The sequence below is a fragment of the Ornithorhynchus anatinus genome, chromosome 4 (assembly GCF_004115215.2).
Source record: "Ornithorhynchus anatinus isolate Pmale09 chromosome 4, mOrnAna1.pri.v4, whole genome shotgun sequence".
Lineage (NCBI taxonomy): Eukaryota > Metazoa > Chordata > Mammalia > Monotremata > Ornithorhynchidae > Ornithorhynchus > Ornithorhynchus anatinus.
Genome location: NC_041731.1, coordinates 91,845,385 through 91,871,726, shown reverse-complemented (window position 1 = coordinate 91,871,726; position 26,342 = coordinate 91,845,385). Strand labels below are relative to the sequence as shown.

The following is a 26,342-nucleotide window of genomic DNA, read 5'->3' as shown; positions in this document are numbered from 1 at the left end:
CGGCAGCCGCTTGGGACCCCAGCAGACGCCAGGCAGACCCAGGTGATAGCATCCATCCACTCGGTCGCTACGCGCAGAGCGCCGTACTAAGCGCTCGGAACCACGTTACGTCAAACACACGGCGTCATTAATGATCATGATAACGACAACGTTGGTATTTGCTAAGCGCTTACCATGTGCCGAGCACCGTTCTAAGCACTGGGGGAGATACGGGGCCATCGGGTTGTCCCACGGGAGGCTCCCGGTCTTCATCCCCATTTGACAGATGAGGGAACTGAGAAGTCAAGTGACTTGCCCACAGTCACACAGCTGGCGGAGCAGGGATACGGTGCTCTGTACCTAGTAGGCGCCTAACAATACCCCCCATTATCATTCCTACCTCGCTCTCCCCCAGCGCTTAGAACAGTGGTCTGTACCTAGTAGGCGCTCAACACCCGCCCCGACCGTCGACCCGTCGCTCCTCCCCCCGCCCCCCCACTCCTTCCTTAACCAAGACCATCCTCATTCCGATTATAGTTAGTATTATTGGCGAGGACAATATGCAAATTAGGGCCCAACGGCCTCTGGGGCCCCACCAGGGGAAGGGGGAGAATGTGTCCGCGCGCACCCTCCCTCGCGGCGGCGCGCGCCTCTCCTCCCCGCACCTCGCGGCGGCGCGCGCAGCTTCCCTCGTGGCGGCGCGCGCCTCCCCCCCCCCCCCTCCCAACGTCCCCCGCGCGGCGGCGCGCTCCCTCCCTCCGCCGGCTGCTCGGCAGTTTCCGCCGCCGCCGCCCCGCCACCCTCGGCAATTTCCGCCGGGCCGCGGCCGCCATTTTCTCTCCGCCCGGCCGTGTGTGTGTGTGTGAGAGTGTGTGTGAGTGTGAGTGTGTGTGTGTGAGTGTGTGGGGGGGGCCGTGCATGGCGGGGGGGGCGTGTGTGCGGACGCGTGTGCCCGTGTGAGCGGGCGGGTGAGAGAGGCGGAGGGGGCGCGGAGCGTGCCGCGGAGTGTGCGTGCCCGTCTGTCTTTGCGCCCGGCTCCGGCCGCGCCGTTCGGTCCATCGCAGCGGAGCTCCGGCCAGTTCGGCAATGGACGGGTAGGTGCGGCCCCCGCCGGCCCGTCCTTCCCTCCTTCCTCTCCCGGGGGTTTCGGGGGGTCGGGGTGGGAGGGGGCTCGGCGGGGGGGGGGGGGTCGGGGCCGCTCCTTTGTTCGCCCAACGCCATCGGCGGCCGGGCCCCGGGGAGCGGCCGGGAGCGCCCCCCCCCCCCGGCAACTGGACCCCCTTCCCCCCCCCCGAAAGAAAGCGAGACGTCGGTAACGGTCGTCCGAGGCCCCGCTGGCCGGCCGGACCCCCCCCCGCCCGTCGATGGGGGCGGAGGGGAGGGAGCCAACGTGAGGCCATCTTGGACGGCCGCGAAGCACTATGGGAGGAGGGGGGGCCCGGCCCCGCCGACCCCCGCCGAGGCCCAGCCACCACCGCCGAGGCCCATCCACGCCCATCCACGCCCACCGAGGCCCATCCACGCCCACCGAGGCCCATCCACGCCCACCGAGGCCCATCCACACCCATCGACGCCCACCGAGGCCCATCCACGCCCACCGAGGCCCATCCACACCCATCGACGCCCACCGAGGCCCATCCACGCCCACCGAGGCCCATCCACACCCATCGACGCCCACCGAGGCCCATCCACGCCCACCGAGGCCCGTCGACCACCACCGAGGCCCATCCGCGCCCACCGAGGCCCATCGAGGCCCGTCGGCGCCCACCGAGGCCCGTCGACCCCCACCGAGGCCCGTCGAAGCCCGTCGGCGCCCACCGAGGCCCATCCGCGCCCACCGAGGCCCATCGCCGCCCACCGAGGCCCACCGAAGCCCATCGGGGCCCACCGAGGCCAACCGAAGCCCACCGGTGCCCACCGAGGCCCAGTGAAGCACATCGACGCCCACCGAGCCCCGTCGACGCCCACCGGGGCCCACCGAAGCCCATCGATACCCACTGAGGCCACTGACGCTTACCGACGCCCATCACCGCTGAGGCCCACCGGAGACGTCGACACTCGCCGAGGCTCACCGGGGCCCACCGACGCCCCCCGAGACCCACTGACACCCACCGATGCCCAGCGACGCCCCCCGAGGCCCACCCAGGCCCCTCCCCGGACGCTCTGTCCTTGGCTCGTCGGCAAGGGCCCGGCCTGGGGAGCCAGAGGTCGCGGGTTCCGATCCCGCCTGCCCCCCCGCCCCCTCTCGTCAGCCGAGTGACCGTGGGCCGGTCACTCCGCTTCTCTGGGCCTCATCTGGAAAATGGGGATGGAGACGGTGAGCCCCGCCTGGGACAACCTCATCACCTCGTCTCCCCCCTCCCCCCGGTGCTTAGAACGGCGCTTGGCACGTAGTAGGCGCTCAACCGATACCGTTCTTATTATTGTTAGTCTCTGGGCCTCATCTGTAAAATGGGGATGAAGACTGTGAACGGCACGAGGGACAACCTGATTCCCCTGTGTCTACCCCAGCGCTTAGAACAGTGTTTGGCGCACAGTAAGCGCTCAACAAATACCGGCATTATTATTATTCTCTGGGCCTCATCTGTAAAACGGGGGTGAAGACCGCGAGCCCCACGTGGGACAACCTGATTACCCGCATCTATCCCCGCCCTTAAAACGGTGCTTGGCACGTAGTAAGCGCTTGACGCATCCCATCATTCTATTGTTAATCCCTGCCCCGCCGCTTGTCAGCTGGGTGACTTCGGGCAAGTCATTTCACTGCTCTGGGCCTCAGTTCCCTCATCTGGAAAATGGGGGTGAAGACTGTGAGCCCCATGTGGGACAACCCGATTACCTTGTATCAACCCCAGCGCTTGGAACAGTGCTTTGCGCGCAGCGCTTAACAGATGCTATAACTGTTGTTAGTAATCGCAGCTCCACCACTTATCGGCTTTGGAAAAGTCACTTCATTTCTTGGGGCCTCGGTTCCCTCCTCTGTAAAACGGGGATTAATAACAATGTCGGTATTTGTTAAGCGCTTACTATATAGCATCGTTCTAAGCACTGGGGTAGGTGCAAGGTCATAATAACAGTGGTATTTGTTAAGTGCCGAGCACTGCTCTGAGCGCTGGGTTAGATACAAGATGATCGGGTCGTCCCACCTGGGGCTCGCGGCCTTCATCCCCATTTTACAGATGAGGGAACCGAGGCCCAGAGAAGCCAAGTGACTTGCCCAAAGTCACAGAGCTAGCTGACGAGCAACGGAGCTGGGATGAGAACCCCCGACCCCCCGACTCCCAAGCCCGGGTTCTTGCCGCTAAGCTAAGACCGTGAGCCCCAACGTGGGACAAACCTGAATACCTTGTAGCTACCCCGGCGCTTAGAGCAGTGCTCGGCACATAGTAGGCGCTTAACAAATGCCACCATTATTATTACAAGATAAGCAGGTGGGTTGTTCATTGCTTAGTCCAGGGCTCTGCGCCCAGTAAGCACTCAATAAATACCATCGGATGAATGAATTCACTCGTATTTAGCGAGTGCCTGCTGGGCGCAGGGCACTGGACTAAGCACTTGGAAAAGAACAATTCGGCAACAGATAATAATGTATTTGTTAAGCGCTTACTGTGTGCCAAGCGCTGGGGGAGCTGCAAGGTAATCAGGTTGTCCCACGTGGGGCTCCCAGTCTTTAATCCCCATTTGACAGACGAGGGAACAGAGGCACAGAGAAGTGAAGCGACTCGCCCAGAGTCACACAGCTGACGAGCGGCAGAGCCGGGATTAGAACCCACGACCGCTGACCCCCCAAACCCGGGCTCTTTCCACCGAGCCACACCTCTTCTCTACAGGGGCGATCCCTACCCAACCGCGGGCTCACAGTCTAGACGGGGGAGACGGACAGGAAAACAAAGCAGGTAGTCGGGCATCAATACCGTCAAGATAGATAAATGGAACCATAGGTAGATGCGCAGCATTAATAAAATAAATGGAGGAGAAAATGATATAGACAGATATGCAGCGGTGCTGTGGGGAGGGGGAGGGGAGGAGCAGAGGGAGGGAGTAGGGGCGATGAGGAAGGGCAGAGGGAAAGAGAGGGCTCCAAAAAAGGCTAGGAAAAAACCCCACCCATCTGTCCTACTTAGTGTGGTTTAGTGGCAAGGGCCCGTGCCTGGGAGTCAGAGGTCATGGGTTCTAATCCCACCTCCGCCACTTATCAGCCGTATGACCTCGGGTAATTCACTTCACTTGGGGCCCCAGTGGCCTCATCTGGAAAACGGGGATCAAGGAAGGCCGTGAACCCCACGTGGGACAACCCGATGACCTCGTATCTACGCCGGCACTTAGGACAGCGCTTGGCACGTAGTAACCGCTTAACAAATACCGCCATTATCATCAAGCACCTACCGTGTGCAGAGCACTGGACCAAGAACGTGAGAGAGCGCTCTTTAACGGAGTTGGTGGACACGGTCCCTGTCCACTCTGAGCTTCCAGTCTACAGGGGAAGGGTGAGCACCTCGAGGAAAGAAGAAGTATCATCATTATGGCATTAAGCATTTACTGTGGGCCAGGCGCCGTCGTCACCAGGGCTGGGCTTACTTGACACGTAGCGCTTAACAAATACCGGCATTATTATTGATCCCCGTTTTACAGATGAGGGAACCGAGGCCCAGAGAAATGAAGCGACTCGCAAGCAGAGCGCTTTGGACGCACTCTCCGTCCCACTCGCAGCGTCGAGGCCCGGTTTACAGACGAGGGAACTGAGGGCCCGAGAAGTGATGCGTCTTGCCCAAGGTCACAAGGCAGACACGTGGCGGAGCCGGGATTAGAACTCACGTCCTCTGACCCTCCCCCCCCCCCCCCCCCCAGCCCCTGCTCTGTCCACTAGGCCATGTGGAAGGATCTGTGGTCCTCTCTGCTCAACGTAGAGTACTCTTCATAGAGCCCGTTTTACCCTAAGAAGCCTCCGTTTCATTAAATGAGAAAAATAATAAGACGTGGTTCCCGGCATGGAGTTTGGGAAGTTGCGGGTGTCTTCCAAGAAACAAGTCCTCAGCGTTTGGGATCAACATTTAGGTTCACGAAAAGTCACGTCGTCTGATGGTCGTGACTTAGCTGTGTCCTCCAATAAAGACATCAAGGTGGTCTCAAGAAAACTGATGAGGGGACCGAAAAGTAATGGGATTTTTCGGGTCTTTCCTCCTTTCTCTGGCCTCTACCCAGGGCACTTTCAGTAACGGGCCAATTCGGGGTTGCTATAAAACTTATTTTAAAAGGTAGCACATCCTGGGAGAAATATAAAAAAAAGTTAAAATCCTTTTTTTTTACTTTTCCTTTCCAGCATGGTCACTGATGTTGCAGTTGGCGTGAAGGTAGGATGAGATCCCGGTTGAACGGGATGAATGTGAAACTTTGAAAACATTCTCTTTCATTTTTATAGAGTCGTTGGAAATCGTTTAGGCCTCTCCTTTCCGCTTCCATCCCTTTTCATGTGCCAGTTCAGCCAGTTAAATGTTCACGCTCTTGCAAGTAAAGCTTAGGCGTTAAAGACCCACCAGTCGGGTGACTTGCTTTTATCTGTTTAAAGTCTTTAGGGAAGCAATAACTTCTCCTGTTTACCGCGAAATTGAACTTTTTTGACTGTTTTTTAATTGAGCGGCAGAGAGAGAGAGAGAGAGGGGCTTTGTTCTTTAAATCCACAGGGGTCTTGAACTGCGATGTTCTGCCGGTTGGCAGGCGCCTGGGGAGGGGGAACGAGGAGCCTCAGAACCGTATTTCGGGGAGCTGGGATCGTCTCATCCCTGTTAACGTGCACAGCGCCAAACTCCCGTGAGCCGGTTTGGGCGGGTTCGCCGGGAAGCCGGGTGACTCGCCCCGTGCGGGTTCCGCACCTTCGGGGAAGTGGAGATGGGTTTCAGGGGTCTGCAGAAGCAGAACGGCGGCTTCCGGGGTCACACGGCGACAGCCGACCTGCCTGTGAGGCGCAGAGCCCCTCCTGGAGCCACGTGTTTGAGAGAGGTCCCTGCTGTGGTTTTTGTCCCCGGACCCTCCCGGACTCCCGTGCTCGTAGCGTGTCTAGCGGAGCGGGTGGGGACGACCGAGGTTCTAGAAGTGTTCCGCTGCCGTTGCAGCCGCGCGGTCTTGCCTGTCTTGCTCCCTCCCGTCCAGTAGCCCGATCCCTGGGAAGACAAGAGAGAGGAGGTAGGATAAAACAGTAGGGAAAGGGAGAGAGAGGATCGTTGTTGATGAACTGGGGACTTCCGACTCCGCCCTGACGCTAGAAAGGAGTCGGGTAGCGGCGTCGGAGGAAAGCTGGGCGCAAGATAGCGCAAAGTGTTCACCCGGTCCCGGGAAGCTCCCTCACAACCACGGCCCCGCCCTGCCCCTTCTCTGCCAGGACCGATTTCCAGAGCCGGAGGTCAGCGTGGCCGGAGGTCATCCGCCCTAGATCGGATAGGAGCGGCCCCGCTACCCGGACGGACCGAGGGTGGATTCGCTGAAGAGTTTGGGTTGGTGGCCCGGTCGTATTTGATGTCACCTGAGAGGTATCCCTTGGGTAGGATGCACGGGATGGCGGAGAAGCCGGAGAAGGGTCCAGAAAGTCATGCGGGAAGACCGGCTGGAGACTCAGTGGGTCAGACGCGTCGCCGGGCAGCGTGGGGGTGACTTTGGGGTCCCCCCCCCTCGTCTCCACTGGAGTCCCCTCTTCGGAAAGATCTTAGCGTAATGAAGCCCGGGCCCGCAGTGTGCAGTGCTCATGGGCCACCTCCCTCCAGGGTGTTGGTTCTTCTCTCCTCAGTGGGAGGGAAGCCGGGGAGGGACGGGAAAATGGCTCAAACCTCCCCTCGGCTGCTTCTCCTCGGGGGGCTTCCCGGTCCGGCGCGGCGGGGACCCCCTAGGGAGGGAGGGGACCCGCCAGGGTGGGGGCGGCGGGGCGAGGCTGGCCTCGAGATCGCCCGAGAGTGGAAGTGGGAGGGACCTGGAGGGGGGGTCCCGGTTGGGGAGGATGCTCTCTGCAGTCCGTGGGCCAGGGTGGGGCGGAACCAGAGACGAGGACGGGGCCGAAGGGGGCGTAGCGTCCCGCGTGCGGGCCGGAAGGCTGGCAGAAGCGGAGACGGGCCGGCTCGGGCCTTCCCGGCCCAGTAGGAGCGATAGGACTTCGGCCGTGGGGGCGATTCCCCGGCCCCTCCTCGTAGGCCCCGAGGCGGCCCGGAAACGCATCGGACGGGGCGGGGCGAGGGAGCCGGAGAGGAGGCTGAGGGTCTGATGGGTTGTATTCACTTGGCCGCCTCTCCACTTCCTTTCCTCCACCCTCTGTCTTGACCTCCGATCCAGTCTCGGCATCTGCCCGAGACCTCCCTCTTCGTGGACGGCGAAGGCTCCCTTGCCTTATCCCCTGTGACCTCTTGACTGCCTTCAACACTTCGGACCCTTCCCCTTTGAAAATCCTATCGAACCGTGGTTTGTCTGATCACGACCCTCTCCGGTCAGAGTTCTCTTTATCTCTCTGGAAACTCCTCAGTCTCTTGCCAGCTCTTCCTGTGCCTCCCACTCGCCGATCACGGGTGTCGGCTGAGGCTCTTGATGGATCAGCTTCACGATCTCCACTCACTTCTCATCATTACTGTTATCGTTATTATCGTGGCACTCGTTAAGCGCCTACTGTGCGTCAAGCACTCCGCTGAGCGATGGGTAGGTGCAAGATAATCAGGTCGGGCACGTGTCCCAGCTGTCCCGTGAGGCCTTTCCTGCTTAATTTTAACCACCTCCGTCGTCGGCTTCATCCTTCCGTGCCAGCCGAGCTCGGGAACGTTTACGTGTGTAACTTTTATTCTGCCACTTCCTTTAGTGTCTCCGTCCTGCTCGAGTGTAAACTCCCCGAGGGACCGGTCTACTAATTCTACTCTTCCGGGGCCTAGTAAGAGTGGTCTGCCTAACGGCGCTCGTGCCCAAATACTATCGATCGATCGATTTGGGGGAGGGGTTGGGAGGTATCGGGGGGCGGGAAGACTCAGAGCTCCTTCGGGACGCTTCTGATACGTACTTCAGCTCCAGACCAGGGGCCGGTCGTTCTCCGGGATGACACTGCCCCAGCCCCTGGCTTGGGGCATCCCATCGTGGACCGCTCCCCGGAAATCTACTGAAACTCTGAGCTGTTTCCAGCCGCACAGCCTCCCGTGAGAGGAAATTCCTGATTCGTCACCTGCCGGTCTTCCGTGCATTCATCCGGTCATATTTATTGAGCGTTTCCCGGGTGCAGAGCGCTGTACCAAGCGCCTGGGAGAGGGCAGCACGGCAGTAAACAGACACATTCCGTTACAGCTCACGGTCTGGAGCGGGGGAGGCAGCCGGCAATATAAATAAATTACGGATCTGCACCTGAGTGCTGTGGGGCTGGGATGGGGGAGGAGCAGAGGGAGCAAGTCAGGGCGCCGCCGAAGGGAGTGGGAGAGGAGGAAAGAGGGCTTAGTCGGGGAAGGCCCCCCCCGGAGGAGACGTACCTTCGGTAAGGCCTTCGAGGAGGGAAGAGTGACTGTCGGATTTGAGGAGGGAGGGAATTCCAGGCCAGAGGCAGGACGTGGCCGAGGGGTCAGCGGCGAGATAGAGGAGATGGAGGCACAGTGGATAGGTTAGCATTAGAGGAGCGGGGCGTGCGGGCCGGGTTATAGTAGGAGAGTAGCGAGGTGGAGGTAGGAGGGGGCCGGGTGATTGAATGATTTAAACCCAATGGTGGAATTTAATGGTTTCCCCCTCCTCGCCCTGCGGTATTTGGGGAACGGCAATTCTGTTATACTGGCACGTGTCCGCGTCGCGATCCTTGAAAATGCGGCTGTATTGTGACGGTGGGTCGTGTCTTCCTATAATCTACATCACAGATTAAGATCCGTTCTAGAAAAAAATACCCATGTCCGGATGCAGCGCGGCTCAGTGGGAAGAGCCCGGGCTTAGGAGTCAGAGGTCATGGGTTCTAATGCCGGCTCCGCCACCTGTCAGCCGTGTGGCCCGATTAGACTGTGAGCCCGTCAGTGGGCAGGGATCGTCTCTATCCGCTGCCGGATTGTACATTCCAAGCGCTTAGTACAGTGCTCTGCACACAGTAAGCGCTCAATAAATACTAATGAGTGAACGACTCTAGGCAAGTCACTTAGTTTTTCGGCGCCTTTGTAAAATGGGGATTAAGACTGCGAGCCTCACGTGGGACAACCTGATGACCCCGAATCTCCCCCAGCGCTTAGAACAGTGCTCGGCGCCTAGTGAGCGCTCGGCAAATACCGACGTTATTATTATATGATCTTATAGGCCTTTTTCTAGAGTCCTACTGGGGGTGAGGTGTCCCTTCCCTAAATATAAGTCTCAGGCGAGTTAGAAGCAGAATGTATCGGTCATTCGATCGCTGATGAGACAGCAGTGGCATGCGGTGATTCACCCAACGTAGCACCACGACCAGGGTGTCGGCTAATACGACGGAGGTCCGAGCATCCTGTTCAGGGATGCGGTATCCAACCCGGAGGGGGAGGGGGCGAGAAAAATTGACCCGGCTCACCGGCGGTCCGTGCCTAGGGAGAAGCGGCGTGTGGCCCGATGGACAGAGCCTGGGCCCGGCGGGAGTCGGAAGGGCCTCTCTTCTAATCACAGCTCCGCCACGTCTGCTGCGTAACTCTGGGCGAGTCACTTCACTTCTCGGTGCCTCGGTTCCCTCCTCTGTAAAATGGGGATTAAGGCTGTGAGCCCCGCTTGGGACATGAATCGTGTCCAACGCGATTCGCTTGTGTCTACCCCAGAGGTTAGTCTCAGTACGGTGCCCAACTCCTAGAGCTTAATAAATACCTAAATATGTAAAAACTTTAATCTTATGGTACAGTAATCTCCCGAAAACCTGTAGGGAGGCAACGAGAACCTCTCTGTGCACGCAATCCATAAGGGAATGTCAATCAGGCATCAGTCTTGAGCCATCTGGGGCACCATCAGATAAGCCCTCCTTTTAAAAGGAACGTCAGCCGATCTAGTTCTTTTTAAATGGAAATGTGTAGTTTAGTGTCATTGGACGGCGAGCCCGTCGTTGGGTAGGGACTGTCTCCATTTGTTGCCGGAGTCTACTTTCCGAGCGCTTAGCACGGTGCTCCGCACACAGTAAGCGCTCAGTAAATACGATCGAACGAATGAATAACTCCTATTTGGAGACGGATGATACGTCCGGTTCGTAGTTCTCTAGCCTGTGAGCTCATCGCGGGCAGAGAACGTGTCTTCCGACTCTGTCACAGTGTACTTTCTCAAGCGCCTAGTACGGTGTTCTGCACACAGTAAACCTTCAATAAATTCATTCACTCCTATTTCCTGATTGATCAGTAGTTCGTGTTGGGGCAGGAGTTGTGTGTCAGGCACCGTGTAGCCCTGAAAGACTAAATTGAATTCTGGTGGCCCCTAGGATATTTTCGATCTAATTGGTTAACTGGACGTAAACAAATTACGGAGGCTGGAGGGCCTCCACCCAAGGGTTTCGCAAAACCCCTGGCAAGAATGAGTAACCTGTTGTTACAAACGGCCGCCGGCCGCGAGGACTGGAGGATCGCCGGTATGACTCCCGTCTTCAGAAGGGTTCCAGAGGTGATCGGGGGGAATTACACGTTTCCTCGTATGGGGGAGTCGTAGAATTTATAATGAAGTTTAGAAGCGGCCAGCACTTAGAAAAACGCCGTCCCCTGAGGGAAAACAGTGTGGTTTCTGTAAGGGATAGTAAACCTTACCAATCTGTTGCAGTTTTTATAAGAGGTCAGGAGTCCCGTGGTTAGAAAGAACCAGTGGACACAGTATGCTTATGTTTTCTAAAGGCGTTTCCAAAGGTTCCACTTCGGTCTTTGTTTTTTATCGTTTTCAGGGGAATGGAAAGACACGGTCAGGGCTGGGTAGAAATCCGGAAACAAGGGGAGGATTGAATGATACCTTTTTCGGTGTTAGGATTGATTTCGTCGAACAAGACCGTTCAGAAGAGGGAGGGCTACGATGACGTCTCCAGATTTACCGGTAATAATTATAAGTTTCTGGGTGGGGAAATGCCCTACAGCCCAATGAGAAGATTAATTGCAGGAAGACCGCAAAAATGAGCTCCGGGCTGGACGACGGCAAATAAGATTCAGCGTGTGGAAGTGCAGAGTAATGCCTGCAGGAGAAAAAGAATCCAAACTACGAGATGACGGGTTCTGTGCTTTCAGTTACAGTTCTTGAATGTGAGTGGAATCGTCGTTCCCCGTGGCTCAGAGTCGTCAGACCGAGGCCGGTAAAATGTGCGTCATCAGGAGTCGTTCAGTGGTATTTATTGAGCGCCGTACTAAGCGGTTGGGAGAGTACAGTAGACCGGAGTTGGTGGACGCGTTCCCTTGCCACAGGCTTAGTCTGGGGATGAGCTTCGAGTGTAGAGAACGGTCTTATATCATCTGTCCTGTACCCGACCCTTTTCTTCAGCTGCGCTCCAGTCTTAGAAGTCCCACCAAATTCCGGCTCACCAGACTTTCTCCTTTCCAGTGTGCAGATAGCCCCTGAAATCCCCCTTCCTCCGGGAAGGATTCCCCCAGTCCTTGAAAGGGAGGAACCACGGTCCTTCGCCAGACAGGTTCTGTTTTTTTCACTCACTGCCTCTTAGGGTTGATAATGATGGCTTATGAAGTACTTACTCCGTGCCATCTACCGTGTCACGCCCCGGGGGAGGTACGAGATGTTCACATCGGATACAGTCCGTGATCCGTTGGGGGCTCACAGTGCAAGAGGGAGCGGGAGCGGAGGTTATTCCCATTTTACAGATGAGGGAACCGAGGCCGAGGACGGCTAAGTGGCCCGCCCAGGGTCATCCAACAGGCGAGTGGTGGAATGGGGACCGGAACCTGAGTCTCCTCCCACCCGGTCGTAGGCCGTTTCCACTCGACCACGCCGCCTCCCAAAATCTACTCTGTATTTTTTCTCTAAATCGGTCTGAATTCTTCACTTATTTATGTATCTGTTGAATAAGGAGCAGGGTGACCCGAGGCCGGAGAGTCAGGCGACTTGGGTTCCGATTCCAGCTCCGCCGGTTGCTTGCTGTATGACTTTGGGCGAGCCACTTAACTTCTGGGCCTCGGTTTCCTCTCCGTAAAATGGGGATTAAATCCTACACCCTCTTCTTAGACTGAACCCACGTGGGAGAGGGGCGGTGTCCAGTCAGATTATCTAGTATCTACCCTGGCGTGTCGAACAGTGCTTGGCTGTCGGCGCTTAACCAGTATCGTCGTCGTTATTATTTGGTTCTTTTGTCTGCCCGTATGTTAATGTAATTTATCAGCTAAATTAAATTACTGGCTTGTTCTTTGCCTTTTTGTCTGGGAATGCTTTGTTTTTGTCTGTATGGTGTCTTAATGCTCCTCTGTCTCCCACTGCTGTTTTTTAAGTACAGTTAGTATTTTCTAATCAGTACTGCTTTTTCACTTCTCACTAATGAATGTACGAGTCTGCTTGTTGGGACCGTCGTCGTCTGTAGTGTATTTGTTTAGGGAGTTATTGTGTTTTTTTATTTTGGAAGCTCACGAAAGGCAGAAACTGAAATCTCCTCAACAGGTCTGATCTAGCATGATCTCTAGCGTACCGTCGGATGCTCGTAGGCATTTGGTAAATGTTTTTCATACTTAGGTGCACTTCTTTATACTGGTGGTCTGTTAGAGAAAAACAGGGAACTGAAAGTCTGAGAGAGACGGAATTTCTCGGTGGGGGCCAGCTGAATAATTTATGGGTCCTCACGAAGGAGCGCAGGCTAGAACGAGCATCTCATAGCCACCTTTGTTGTATTTCTAGCCCGCTCTCGGTGGCGGGGAGCGGGGAGAGAGAGGGAGGCCCGGTGAGTTTTGCTCCCCCTTATCCACCGTGTCTATCGTTGAGGTCAACGTATTTAAAAGCAGTCCGGGGAAGGAAAATAAAGAGCCCTGTGCTGTCCTCTCACCCTCCGGGTTACAGTTGGGATAGTTCCAGAAAAGAAAAGCCCAGGAACCAGGTGATAACAAGGTCGCAGGTGTGACGGAGCTGCGGCGAGGTGGAGGTGGCTCACACCTATACAGATGTGCGGTCACTGATGAGGAAAATCAAGGTTGAGAATTGGGTGGCCCACCGATCCAATGTATAAAGAGCAAACAGCAGTCAGTCAGACAGTCGCCGAAGTCAGAGGTTTCAAGATAGCAAACAAATGGAAACAAAGCCGCAAGAAAGAAAGCTGAAGACCATCTAGCATCGGTAATTTTGTTTCGCAGATGGAGCCAACATTTGGCGAGCCTCCGCAGTGAGTTCCTACCGTCGATCCCGGAGCCGAAAGAGGGAGAGAGCTTTTGATGATCGGACGGTTACTGAGTAGTCTCTGTGTTTTGAGGTGTAGTGAGTTTCGAGACTGTCTGTGGTCCAGTCTACTGAATGGGAACGGAAGTGTGATAGAAAGGAGAAGCTAGAGCTAAGAAATGGGGCCTTAGCAGTGTTCTTGAGTTACAAAATTAGGGAAAGAACACCGGCCCTGACATTACACAGGTATTCAGTGGCGTTCGGGGCTCAACGCGTGCAGAGCCCTACTCCGGGTGAGGGAACCTGCGCTCTGCCCTCGAGAAGTTTCAATTTAGAATAACACAAAGATGATGATGGTATTTCTTAAGCGCTTACTATGTGCCAAGCACAAAGATGAAGATACACGAGGCCTAAGTATAAAACAGACAGACTTACAGGGTAAGTACAGGGGCCTAAGTAAGCCCACTTCTTTTATTTCCACCCGTTCAGAGCTCAGTGGTATTTAGTGAGAGCCAAATGTGTGCAGAGCACTCCATTAAGCACTTGGGAGAGTGCGACAGAGTTGGTAGACTCGTTCCTTGCCCACGAGGAGCTTACAGTCTACAATCTAGCTCTACGTGGTACCTACCCTAGAGCTTCGTATAAAGCTTGACACCTACTAAGCACTTGTTTCGTTTTTTGTTTTTGTTTTTACGAGACGTTCTTCCCCTCGACTCTATTTACTGCCATTGTTCTCGTCTGTCCGTCTCCCCGATTAGACCGTGAGCCCGTCAGACGGCAGGGACTGTCTCTATCTGTTACCGACCTGTTCATTCCAAGCGCTTAGTACAGTGCTCTGCACATAGTAAGCGCTCGATAAATACGAACGAATGACTGAATGAATGAATGAGTGAACACTTAATAAATGCCCAAATCGCTATTATAAGTGTTTCACAGATTCCACAGTCATAGTTAGCGTTTAACAAATACTGCAGTTATCATCCTAGAAAGGATACCCCATCCTCTTTTTCCCCCGCTTTTAACCAGTTTTATATCTCTTATGGAACATCAGTTGTAACTCTTTAAAAAAAAAAAAATACTAAAAATGTGATTATTTTCGGCGGTCTCCTAGATCCTCTCTACATATCGCAGGGAATTTGTTTACCGATTCTAACATATCGTACTGTCCCAAGCGCTTAGTACAGTGCTCGAGAAATATCGCTGATCGATGGATCGTCGACCCTAGCGGATTGTGAGATGTGATTTTCGCTTTCGTAAATCGTATTTCTCGTCACTGATCTTTTTCTAGTCGACTGTATCGAGCGCTTACTGTGCGCAGAACCCTGTACTAAGCATTTGGGAGCGTAGAAGCGCAACTGTACGCTACTTCATCTAGTCTGCCTCCCCGCCTCTAGACTGTGACCTCACCGTGGGCAGGGATGTCACCGTTTATTGTATTGTAGTTTCCCAAGTGAATAGTACAGCGCTCTGCACGTAGTAAACGCTCAATAAATACGAATGAATGAATGTAGTCTTTTGGCATTTCTCTGGTTTTCCACTCCCTGAGGCCACCCCGGGGGCAGCAGGAACCGAGGCCGCCCCGAGGCTAGAAGCTCGTGGCAGGCTGGAGAAGGGGCCTCTGCCATTCCACCTATTAAGTTTCCAAAAAGCATATCTGCCTCTATTCCCTCTTCACTGTTTTAGTATGTAATAGCTGTCATCAGTCCTTTGGCTTATTATAATCCATTTAAAAAGTCGTCGTAAAGGCGCGTTAGGGAACAAAAATCACGAGTTTCTAGAATTATAAACCGTAGTCGGAGGGTTCCAACCTTATTACGAATGCTCTGGTAACTTTATTCCCTTCCAGAGTTGATGCCGCGTCAGAGCATCGGCATCCGTGCGATCCTTTTCTGCTCCTCGCTGCCTTTAACTTTGGAAGCGGTTTTCCTTCCTTGTGGAAACCTGGCCTGGTAGAGCCGGCTCAGTTTAGCCCAAGCCTTATCCTTCCTTTTCTCCCCTCAACACAGGGGAGTGAGTCACACTCTATTTTAGGTACGTATTTAGACGAAGGAAGGCTGTATGAATTGGAGTTTCCTAGACTTTGGTGGCTTTTAGGTTCTTCTAGGTCTGAAGACCTTGCACGCGTAGCCATTTGCAATTTTGGAGGGTCAGAGCATTCTTGTGATTTTGTGGAACCTCAGGAATGAGTATGACTATTATGGTTTTTTAAAAAATGGGATTTGTTGAGCGCTTACTATGCGAAAGGCCCCGTACTAAGTGCTGGGTCAGATCCCGATTTTACAGAAGAGGTAACCGAGGCCCGGAGAGGTTAAGCGACCTACCCGAGGTCATAGACGGCGGACGAATCTCGGAGCCGGAATTAGAACCCGGGTCCTTCTGACTCCCAGGCCCCTGTTCTATCTGATTTTATGCGAATGGAAAACCATTCGATCTTATCTGTGTTTACTCTGTGCCCAGCCGTGTGGTAAGTCTTTGGGTGGGTAAAATAGAGGAAATAGACTCTATCCCCGCCATCGAAGAGTTTACGGTCTAGCAGGGGCGGCGGAGACTAAAAGAAATTACAGGTAAGGGGGAAGCGACGGAGCCTAAAAATATGTTCATAAGTGGGTGGGGGAGAGTGAGGATCTAGTACCTCGTGGAGTGCCGAAGAGGCGGTGGGAAGACGGGTGGGAGATGAGAAGTTGATGAGGAACGAGGTGTGGCGAGAACTCTCGATAGCTGGAGAGGAGCCAAGTGTGAGCTGGGCTCCGACGGGCAAGGAGTGAGGCCAGGTAGGGGGGGAGAGAGCTGGGAAAGCCACGGTTAGGAGTCGGTCCTCTCTTCATTCAGTAGTATTTATTGAGCGCTTACTATGTGCGGAGCACTCTACCAAAAGCTTGGAAAATGTACAGTTCGGCACCAGAGAGAGACAATCCCTTCCCGTCGACGGGCTCACGGTCTAAACGGGGGAGACAGACGGCAGAGCAGAACGGAGCAAAACGAAAACAAGACAACATCGTCAAGATAAATAGAATCAAGGAGATGGACACCTCACGAACAAAATGAATAGAGTAATAATATATAGGAAGCAGAGAGGAACGGACGACCATCGGAGGTTTCTGAGGGATGGGGAGACGTGCGACGAGCGGCGTTTCGGAAGAGCGGTCCGGGTCGCGGAGTGAAGCGTGGGCTGGGCAGGGAGCGAGGCGGCCCGCGAGGAGGCCGATGCGGTAGTTAAGTTGGGCTAGGACGAGCGTTTGGACCGGCACGGTGCCAGTTGGGGGAGGGAGGCCCTGGTGGATTGTGCAGATACTGCGAAGAAGGGGGTGAAAAAGCTGGAACGCTTCGTAGTAGGGTAGGGCACAGCGCAGAGGGAGTCACTCTGGCGGAAGGCAGGGGCTGGGGGCCCAACTGGAGAGACCTGACCCAGGGATACTCAGAAAAATGATGATATCAAGCGCTTACCCCAGAAGATAATCGGGTTGGACACTGTCCCTGTCCCACATGGGGCTCACAGCCTTAATCCCCGTTTTACAGATGAGGGAACTGAGGCGCAGAGAGGTGAAGTGACTCTCTCAAGGTCAGGCGGCAGACAGATGGCGGAGGCGAGATTAGAAGCCGTGACTTTCCGACTCCCGTGCCTGTGGATACAACAGGCTGCCTCTCCCGTAGGCTTGAGGAGCCCGTTTAGACCGTGAGCCCGCCGTCGGGCAGGGATCGTCTCTATCTGTTGCCGAATTGTACCTTCCCAGTGCTTAGTGCAGTGCTCTGCGCGTAGTAAGCGCTCAGTAAATGTGACTGAATGAATGAATGGTTCTACTAGTCTTTTCCTGAGTCTTCCCCCTGCCTCCCCAACCCCCGCATGCACTAAGTTTTATTATACTTCCAAGCGTTCAGTGCAGTGCTCTGCACATTAAACACAATTGATTGTCATTTGTAATCGACGGTAATTGTAATTTATTTACAATCGATTGTAAATAGAAGATAAATACGTCATAACCTGGAAAGGTGGGGGTCAATCAATCAGTCAGTCGTATCTGTTGAGCACTTACTGCGTACTAAGCACCTGGGAGGGTACAATGTAGCAATAAAAAGCCCACTCCCTGTCCACAACGGGAGATCCCTCTCGGAAGAGGCGGCTCTTTGGAAAGGGTTTGAAAGAGGGAGGATATGGTTTGATGAACCCGAGGAGGGTGATCCTTCCAGGCTGGGCAGGAAGGTACGGACCGTAGGTTTGCTCGGGAGGAATAAAGAGTGCGAGTTGAAGTTTAGTGGGAGGAGAAGGCAGAGATGAGAGGGAGATTACTCATCTCCTTTACCACTGACCTTGAAGCCAATAGTCAGTAGTGAGGATTTTTTGTGTTTTGTGCTAGGTGACATGGGCAGCCATTGGGCATTTTTGGAAAGGTGTGTGATATCTTGCATGGTCACTTAAAAAGAAAAATGCGCCATGCAACTGTGTGTAAGTAATAATTATAATTATAATGTTGGTATTTGTTAAGCGCTTACTATGCGCAGAGCACCGTTCTAAGCGCCGGGGGAGATACAGGGTAATCGGGTTGTCCCGCGTGAGGCTCACAGTCTCGGTCCCCGTTTTCCAGATGAGGGAAGTGAGGCACCGAGAAGCGAAGTGACTCGCCCACGGTCACACAGCGGGCCAGTGGCGGGGCCGGGATTCGAACCCGTGACCCCTGACTCCCAAGCCCGGGCTCTTACCACCGAGCCACGCTGCTAGTTTAGCCGGGTGGAATGAGAACTACCAGGGTGGAGGTTGTAAGAGCGGAGAGCAAGAGCAGCGAGCGAAGTGAAACACGACTCATTTGGGAAGAAGATGGGCGCCGGGGGATTTAAATAGAGAATACTAATAATAATGTTGGTATTTGTTAAGCGCTCGCTATGTGCCGAGCAACTGTTCTGAGCGCTGGGGCAGACGTAGGGGAATCAGGTTGTCCCACGTGGGGCTCACGGTCTTAATCCCCATTTTACAGATGAGGGAACCGAGGCCCAGAGAAGTGAAGCGACTCGCCCACAGTCACCCAGCCGCCAAGTGGCAGAGCCGGGATTCGAACTCATGAGCCCTGACTCCAAAGCCCGTGCTCCTTCCACTGAGCCACGCTGCTTTTGCGGCCTAGTGGAAAGGGCACAGGCCTGGTAGTAAGAGAACCTCACTCCCCCACCTGTCTGCCGTGGGGCCGCGGGCACCTCCCTTCACTTCTCTGTGCCTCAGTTCCCTCGTCTGCAAAACGGGGAGTAAGACTGAGCCCCGCGTGGGACAGCCTGATTACGTCGTATCCCCCTCGGGGCTTAGAACAGCGCTTGGCACAGAGTAAGCGCTTAACAAATACCATCATTATCATTATTACCTCCCAGCCCCACGGCACCCTTACACATAGCGGTAATTTTATCTGAATTCGTGTCTGTCTCCCCCACTCTGGACTGTAAGCTCGCGGCGGGCGGGGAGTGCGACTGTTTACCGGAGCCTTCTCCCGACGGCTCAGTACAGTGCCGTGCGCACAGCGTGCGCTAAATAAAAACGACGGAACGAACGATTGCTGCGGCGAGAGGCGGCCTAGCCCTTGTGCTGCGTGAAGCGCTGTCCGAGCGGGTCCGGTTGGCGTCGCCAACGACCACGAACCCCCCAAACGGCCACTTGTCACCTTCTCATCGGTCGATCGTTTTTATTGAGCGGTTGCTGTGTGTAGAGTAATAATGATGATGATGATGTTGGTATTCGTTGAGCGCGTATTATGTGCAGAGCGCTGGGGTAGATACGGGGTGATCAGGTCGTCCCACGTGAGGCTCCCAGTTCATCCCCATTTTACAGATGAGGTCACTGAGGCGCAGAGAAGTTCAGTGACTTGCCCACAGTCACACAGCTGACAAGTGGCAGAGCTGGGAGTCGAACCCATGACCTCTGACTCCCAAGCCCAGGCTCTTTCCACTGAGCCACGCACAGAGTTGGCAGACACATTCCCTGCCCGCGTTGAGCTTACAACCCGAAGGACTTGGCCTTCCAGAATCTCCTCTCTTACCCGTGCTCCCTTCTGGACCCCTCTGGGGGTTTTTTTTGGTTCGTTTTTTAATGATACTAGTCAAGCGGTCGTTACGCGCCAGGCACGGTAATTAAGCACTGGGGTAGATACGAGCCGATCGGGTTGGACACGTTCCCCGTCCTACTTGGGGCTCACGGTCTTAATCCCCATTTTCAGGTGAGATAACCGAGGCACGGAGAAGTTAGGTGACCTGTCCGGGGTCACGCCGCCGACAGGCGGCGGAGCCGTGATCGGAACCCGGGTCCTTCCGGAAGAGAGGCTCCTTCAGGTATCGAGGAAGGACCGGAGGGCTTATGGGCACTAAGAGGAGTTGAGCGTGACATCTCGGTTGTTGGACTGTGGTGAGAAAGCTGGGGAGAGAAAAAAGTTAGAGAAGGAAAGTGAGTTTGGTTTCGACGAGAGTTAAGTTGGACATACGGTGGGTCAGTCGGGTGAAGGACGTTCCGAAGGCTGGAGATCGGGAAAGCGGGTAAGAAGCGAAGACTGCGGATACAAGTTAGGATCCGATCTACGTAGAGACGGCAGCTAAAGCCCTCCGAACTGCCGCTCCCTGAGAGTGAGTGCAGATCGAAGGATAATGGAATAATATGCAGCTCTTTCCCCTATTTCTCTTTCCACTTACATCCTCTTATATTCCCCGGCAGTGCCTGTAGCTCTTTTGGAATTTCAAGACATTCCTGATCCCTTTTACCAATCGGCTGGGAAGCGTGAGATCGATTTTACTCTTGTTTTCATCCACGTGAATGAAATGCAGTAAGACCTTTTAAATGCAGATTTCAGACCTATCTGTTACCCAGATGAAGATAATTTCACTAATTCACTTCCGTCTGGCTCTAGAAGGAACTGCTTTCTAATTTCAGATGATTCCTTGCTCAGAATTCAGAGGGAGTTTTCTTTGGGGGGATGGAAAAAGAAGAGCGGTGACTTAAGGATTTAACGGGAAAGGCATTATAGAAAATATCGAGTGTAACAGGTTAAACTGTTAGCCTAGTAGAAAGGGCGAATGCTCAGGGGATGGCGAATAAGGACGTGGCCCACTCGTCCGACCGAATAAAAAATGGCAGGCTACTAAAAATGTCAACGTTCTCTTCCGTGGCCACGCCTGGATTCCTGTTTCAAAAGAATATGGGGGCAGATCAAAGCTGGCTTATCGTTGAATTTGGACACACAAAGACACACACACACACACACACGACCTAGGGCTCCAACTGTGTGTATTCATCCATTCAGTCATATCTACCGAGCACTCACTGTGTGCAAAGCACTGTACTAAACGCTTGGGAGAGTACGATATAACAATACACAGACACGGTCCCTGCCCAGAGTGAGCTTCCGGTGACTTAGAAGGGCTCAAGTGGCAGTTTGGGGGAGAACAGGGTGTAAAGATGAGAGGTTAATTAAGGAAGGCCTCCTGGAGGGGATGCGATTTCAGAAAAGCATGAAGAGAGAGCATAAAAGCATAAAATAAAAAGCAGAAAAGCAGAAAAATGGAGAGAGCAGTGATCTGCGGGACGTGAAGGGAGAGGGAGAGCGAGAGAGATGAGAATGAGGTAGAGGGGAATGAATTGGCTTCGGGGGACTGCGGCATGAAAAGTGGAATGCAGAGAGTAGAAGAGAGTAGATGAGTAATAATAATGTGGGTATTTGTTAAGCGATTACTACGTGCAGAGCACTGTTCTAAGCGCCGGGGGAGATCCGGGGGAATCGGGTCGCCCCACGTGAGGCTCCCAGTCGTAATCCCCATTTTACAGATGACGTAACTGAGGCCCGAGACGTGAAGTGACTTGCCCACAGTCACACAGCTGACAGGTGGCAGAGTCGGGATTTGAACCCATGACCTCGGACTCCCAAACCCGGGCTCTTTCCACTGAGCCACGCTGCTTCCAGTTGAGTAGGAGGGAGACTCCCGACTGAGTGACTTAACTGCTCTCAGAAGTTTCTGTCTGACGAGGAGGAGAATGAGTAGCCTTGGGCAGCGCCTGGCCTAGAAGAAGGAGCGCAGTCCTGGGACCTGGCCTCTAGTAATAATAATTATAGCATTTGGCAAGCGCTTACTACGCGTCGAGCACTAATCTAAGCACCGGAGTAGATGCAGGGTAATCGGGTTGTCCCGCTCGGGGCTCACAGTCTTCGTCCCCATTTTGTAGACGAGGTAATTGAGGCGCAGAGAGGTTAAGCGACTTGTCCAAAATCACACAGCAGACAGGTGGCCGAGCCGGGATTAGAACCCACGTCCTGTGACTACCGGGCCTGCGCTCTTTCCACCACGCCGTGCTCCTTGTAATCCCGGTTCCTCCATCTGCCTGCCGTGGCCTCGGGCAAGACGCTAACCTCTGCTCCTCGGTTTCCTCATCTGTAAAATGGGTGTGGAAGTACCCGTTCCGCCTTCTTAAACTGTGAACCCTCTGGGACGGAGATCGTCCTGCAGGTAAGCGCTGGGGGAGATGCAGGGTAATCGGGTTGCCCCGCGCGAAGCTCACGGTCTTAATCCCCGTTTTACAGATGAGGTAACTGAGGCCAGAGAAGTGCCCATTTTACAGATGAGGAAACCGAGGGCAGCAGCGGAGCTGGGTTTAGACCCCGGGAGCCCTGATTCAGAGGCCGCGCCCTTTCCGCTAGGCTGTGAACATTAATCTCTGATTGGGAGATGCAGTCATTCCAGAGTTCGAGTTGTTACGCATTTACCGGTCGCCATGCTTCAGAGAAAGACAAAAGCTTGGATTTGGTTTCATTTTTGGAGCCCTCAGGGAGGGACATTTTAGAGACGTTGACTTGCCTGATGACAGCCGAGCTATTGTGTTGTTAGTTCCGTTCTGGGGCTGAGCGGCAGAGCGAAGTGACAGCGGTGTTCTCACCATCTTCCCGCCTACCAGCGCGACCTCATTGATTCTTCCTGCGGAGCAGGGCGTGAACCCAGATGTGAAATGCTAGAGTAGAGGAGGGTTCCTCCGGAAAGCCCATCGATGACGCCCTTCCAGGGTCTCGATCTCGGAATCACATGGAAGCGTCAGGTTTTAATCTTGCCTGGGCCCCGGACCGTGTCGGAGGCGAAGCACTGGGAAGATCTTGATTAAGACTGTGTCCTCGCGTCGTAGTTGCCAAAGTGACTTCCGACGCGGAGCGGTCGGATGGTTCGAAAGGAGGGGAGATACGGGGAAAGGAAACCCCAGCTCTATCAGACATTCTTGACACGTCGAGGGAACGTCCTCCGTCACACCCGGAGAGGACGGGCCGAAGTGACACGGACGGTTTTTATGGCAGAAACGGTAGACGGTTTTGAATTTCCCACACGTCAGAGGACACCGCCGTGGGCGGTAAAGGGAGAGATTTTAGCGCAAGACAGATCGTTAGGCAGCGTCACTTCAACTTTCGATCGCCGTCGGATATGCCGGACGTCAGCCGTGCTGTAGCGCTCAAGAAGTCGCGCTGTTCCGTCCCGAGCGCTTTTTCTTCATACGGAAAAAGTAGAAGGTAGGAAGTCGAGCAGGTACCGGGACCTGTCGACTTCCAGGATGCGTGACAGTCCATACGGCGTATTGACCGCATTTTCACCGTATTTTCCTCAACTTTCAATGTTTACGGTGGGTACCGTGGTGATACGGTACGTACAGCAGTATCTTCGCCGTCTTCCTGTCTGCCGGTGCGACCCCTTCGGTCGTCGATGCCGATGACCCTGGAGGCCTTGCCAGCTTCCCAAGTGTCTCCTGGACGGCAGGGAAAGATGAAATCACCGCGTGAGTAGTTCCGTTTCGGTTTGGGGTGAAAACCTCAGCCGCCATTCTCAATGGATTCCGTGGAAAGAGGGTGTTAGAAGAAACAAGGCGCGAACGGATTCAGGCGTTCTCAAGTTCCAAAGAACTCACCCGAGCCGTGAATAAACTGTGTCCCTAAACGGGTTAGGGATCTGGAGTTTTCTGTACTTCAGAGACCGTCATTAGCACCCCTTTCAATTTAGCTATGGATGATCGCTCCGTTGGGGTGAGTCAAAATCCTTCAGAGGTTAAGAAGGAGATATTTACACCAGGCTCCCTTTTGCAGTTTTGTCGGGCCTGAGAGGATTATAGATGTGCCGGCATTAAAGTTCGGTAGCACCGTCACTTGAGAGTGCTCGAAGAAGAGTGCGGTAGTGGGAGAATCGCTGCATTTTATTCTCCTTTATGCTTAATGAACGTTAATCGATGGGTGGTACTGAGCGCTGTACCGGGCGCCTGCTTAACTTCTCTGTGCCTCAGTGACCTCATCTGTAAAATGGGGATTGAGACCGTGAGCCCCACGTGGGACAACCTGATTCCCCCGTGTCCACCCCAGCGCTTAGAACAGTGCTCTGCACATAGTAAGCGCTTAACAAATACCGACATTATTATTATTATTATTACTGCCTATTCACCGTAAAGATATTCTGAAAATTGCCCTTAAAATGTGTAACGCTCTTTAAAAAACGTGCCCGTGGCCGGCATACTTGATTCGCTACCAGCAGACGTTCCCCAGAAGAGGAAAACAATAGCAACAACAGAAAAGAAGCCAAGTGAGTGGCTCTCTGTGCCGATGCCCTGTCCCGGTACCGCTTGAAATTTAAGATTTCAGGCCCCGTGGCCTTTTAAATGATAGTTATCCCGCTGGTGACTGTCAGGCCGTGGCCCCCGGGACGCATCTCACGAATCTGAGTACGAGTAAGCGTTTGAAGAGGATTCGACGTGTTTGGCAGTCCCCTTTGGTTTCTCCGCGCACCGTCGCTGTGGGATCGGTGGTTCATCCACGCTTCGGATTCAAACAGATGAAGACAGCCTAGTTAAGCGGCTTGTGCGAGATCACACCGACCCGACAGACGATCCACTGACTCCTCATTCTTGACTCCCAATCCTATATCCTTGTTGCTAGACCACGCTGGTTTCCGTTGACGGAAACTGCTGGATAGCTGCCCACATGGTAATGACTCCGAGATGCAGCCGATGTCGATTTTTGATTGTGCCCAGCGATCTAGAGGTGGAACGCTCCAGTTGCCGTTACCGCTTTCCCCAGACTACTCAGTTCCTGCAGGTTTTACGTATTTAATTGGCACTGATTTTGAAGAGTGATCATCCCCTCGATCGTATTTATTGCTGCTGTTCTCGTCTGTCCGTCTCCCCCGATTAGACTGCGAGCCCGTCAGAGGGCGGGGACTGTCTCGATCTGTTACCGATTTGTACGTCCCAAGCGCTTAGTACAGTGCTCTGCCCGTAGTAAGCGCTGAATAAATACCGTTGAATGAATGAATGAATGAATTACAGATATCGTCGCCGTTACCAGATAAGTCCATTCCCAGAAAACTGAGGCTTGGTCATGTATTCGTTTACCTTGTCTCGTGGAATATTCACATGCTTTTAAACGAAGTCGGACTCTGAACAGGTAGGCTTTTGTCACGAGCACAGCGTGAAGATCAAAACAGATTTTCCCGTCCGGTTTGAGCTTCAGAAACAACACAGTTTTAAAATCCGAGCGTCGGAATGGCAACCTAGGCACGTCTTAGATGTCGTAATTTCAGTACTTTTGTTCCGACATTCATTCATCGATGTCCGATTGAGCGATGATGATTGATTCGTTCATTTATTCATGGCTGGGAAGCAGCGTGGCTCGGTGGAAAGAGCACGGGTTTAGGAGTCAGAGGTCGTGGGTTCTGTTCCCGGCTCCGCCACCTGTCAGCTGGGTGACTTTGGGCAAGTCACTTCGCTTCTCGGTGCCTCAGTTACCTCATCTACCCCAGCGCTTAGAACAGTGCTGGGCACATGGCGCTTAACGAATACCAACGAAATAACAATGATTGATGATAACGTTTGCATCTCTCATTAACTCTGGGAGACATCTAGAAGCATTGTAAAACAAAACTAGCTTCGGTTAATACGTATTATAAAAGGCGGGCAGGGAGTCTTTGAGCCGCGCCAGACGACACGTATGTGTCTACACCCCATTTCAGTTTGTCAGCTTGGGCGTAACCCTGGGGAACCCGATCCCTCGTTCTCTCTAGACTCCGAACTCATCAACTCATCTGAACTCGACAATCTGTTATATTGGATTCTCCGAAGCGCTGACTACAATGCTTGGCACGTAGTAAGCGCTCAATAAATACCGCTGATTTATTTATTGATTCCCCCCCCCCCTTTCTCGCCGATGCCACAGCCCCGGCAGGCGGAGCCAAGCGGGGTTTTTGCATAGGACCGAACGAAACGGCGTTCGTCTGTTCCCCCACCTACCTACCGATGTCATAACGAGCGCCGAGTGACTTGCCGTCGTAAGCCATTAATGAATATGCCGAGCGCGGCCTACTGTGTTCACAATTAACTAAGCAAACAAGAGTTAAACCGAGAGGAGCAAGCATAAATATGGATAGGGTATTAATATTTAAAGAGCGCTAAATAGGACCAGTGCCGGGTATGTTAAATAAGTTACTCCCTGGACTTAAACCAATTAAACTAATTAATCATAATCTTAGAACTCATGTGTTAATTTGTGTATAAACATGCTCCCTGTAATTCACCTGAACTTATATAGCGCGGGATCAACAGATCTTGGTTTAGTCTCCCCAAACAAAAATAGCCCGGCCTCTCCCGTCAGTTTGACGGTGCGTACCGTCTTTGATTGATCTGCTTGTTGACTGCCCTTCGTTTCCTCCCTGCTTCTGGCCGTTGAACTGGGAGAGCCTTTTCTCTCGTCCGAGGCCGGGTAGATGAGGACGTTCGTTGGGCCCTCTCCACGGAGAAGATCGAGCTTTTATCTGAGCCACAGACGGGGGGATCCACAGGATGCTCGTCATTTAACAGCTGGATTAAGAATGGGAAAGTAATTTCATCCCGAGAGGTTTAGGATCGGTCTTTTTTGTCGTCGTCGTCGTTCATCAGGGCGGGCTTTTTTATCCGGATCTTTTAAAATACGGGAAATAAGCAAAAATCTCGATTGAAGCCTTTATGGACTCTTTAGGAGAGCTAATACTCTGTGGCTTTTTCTCTTCTTCCTTTTCCCCCCCAAAGTTGAGCAGAGGCAAACAAAGAAGTAGAGTGTAGAGGCAGTTCGACACCTAAAATTCACCGTGGGGGG

General features: G+C 53.7%; 1 protein-coding gene across 4 annotated transcripts in view; it reads left to right on the top strand.

The window, feature by feature from the left end:
* Positions 1-764: 764 nt before the first annotated feature.
* Positions 765-26,342, top strand: part of PTBP2 (polypyrimidine tract binding protein 2) — a 96,342-nt gene continuing 70,764 nt past the window's right edge. For all 4 annotated transcript variants that reach the window (XM_029063640.2, XM_029063638.2, XM_029063637.2 and 1 more), the window contains exons 1-2: positions 765-1,073; positions 5,297-5,327. In XM_029063640.2, coding sequence (XP_028919473.1) covers positions 1,066-1,073; positions 5,297-5,327 — 39 coding nt within the window. In that variant the 5' untranslated portion in view covers positions 765-1,065. The remainder of the gene's footprint in view (positions 1,074-5,296; positions 5,328-26,342) is intronic.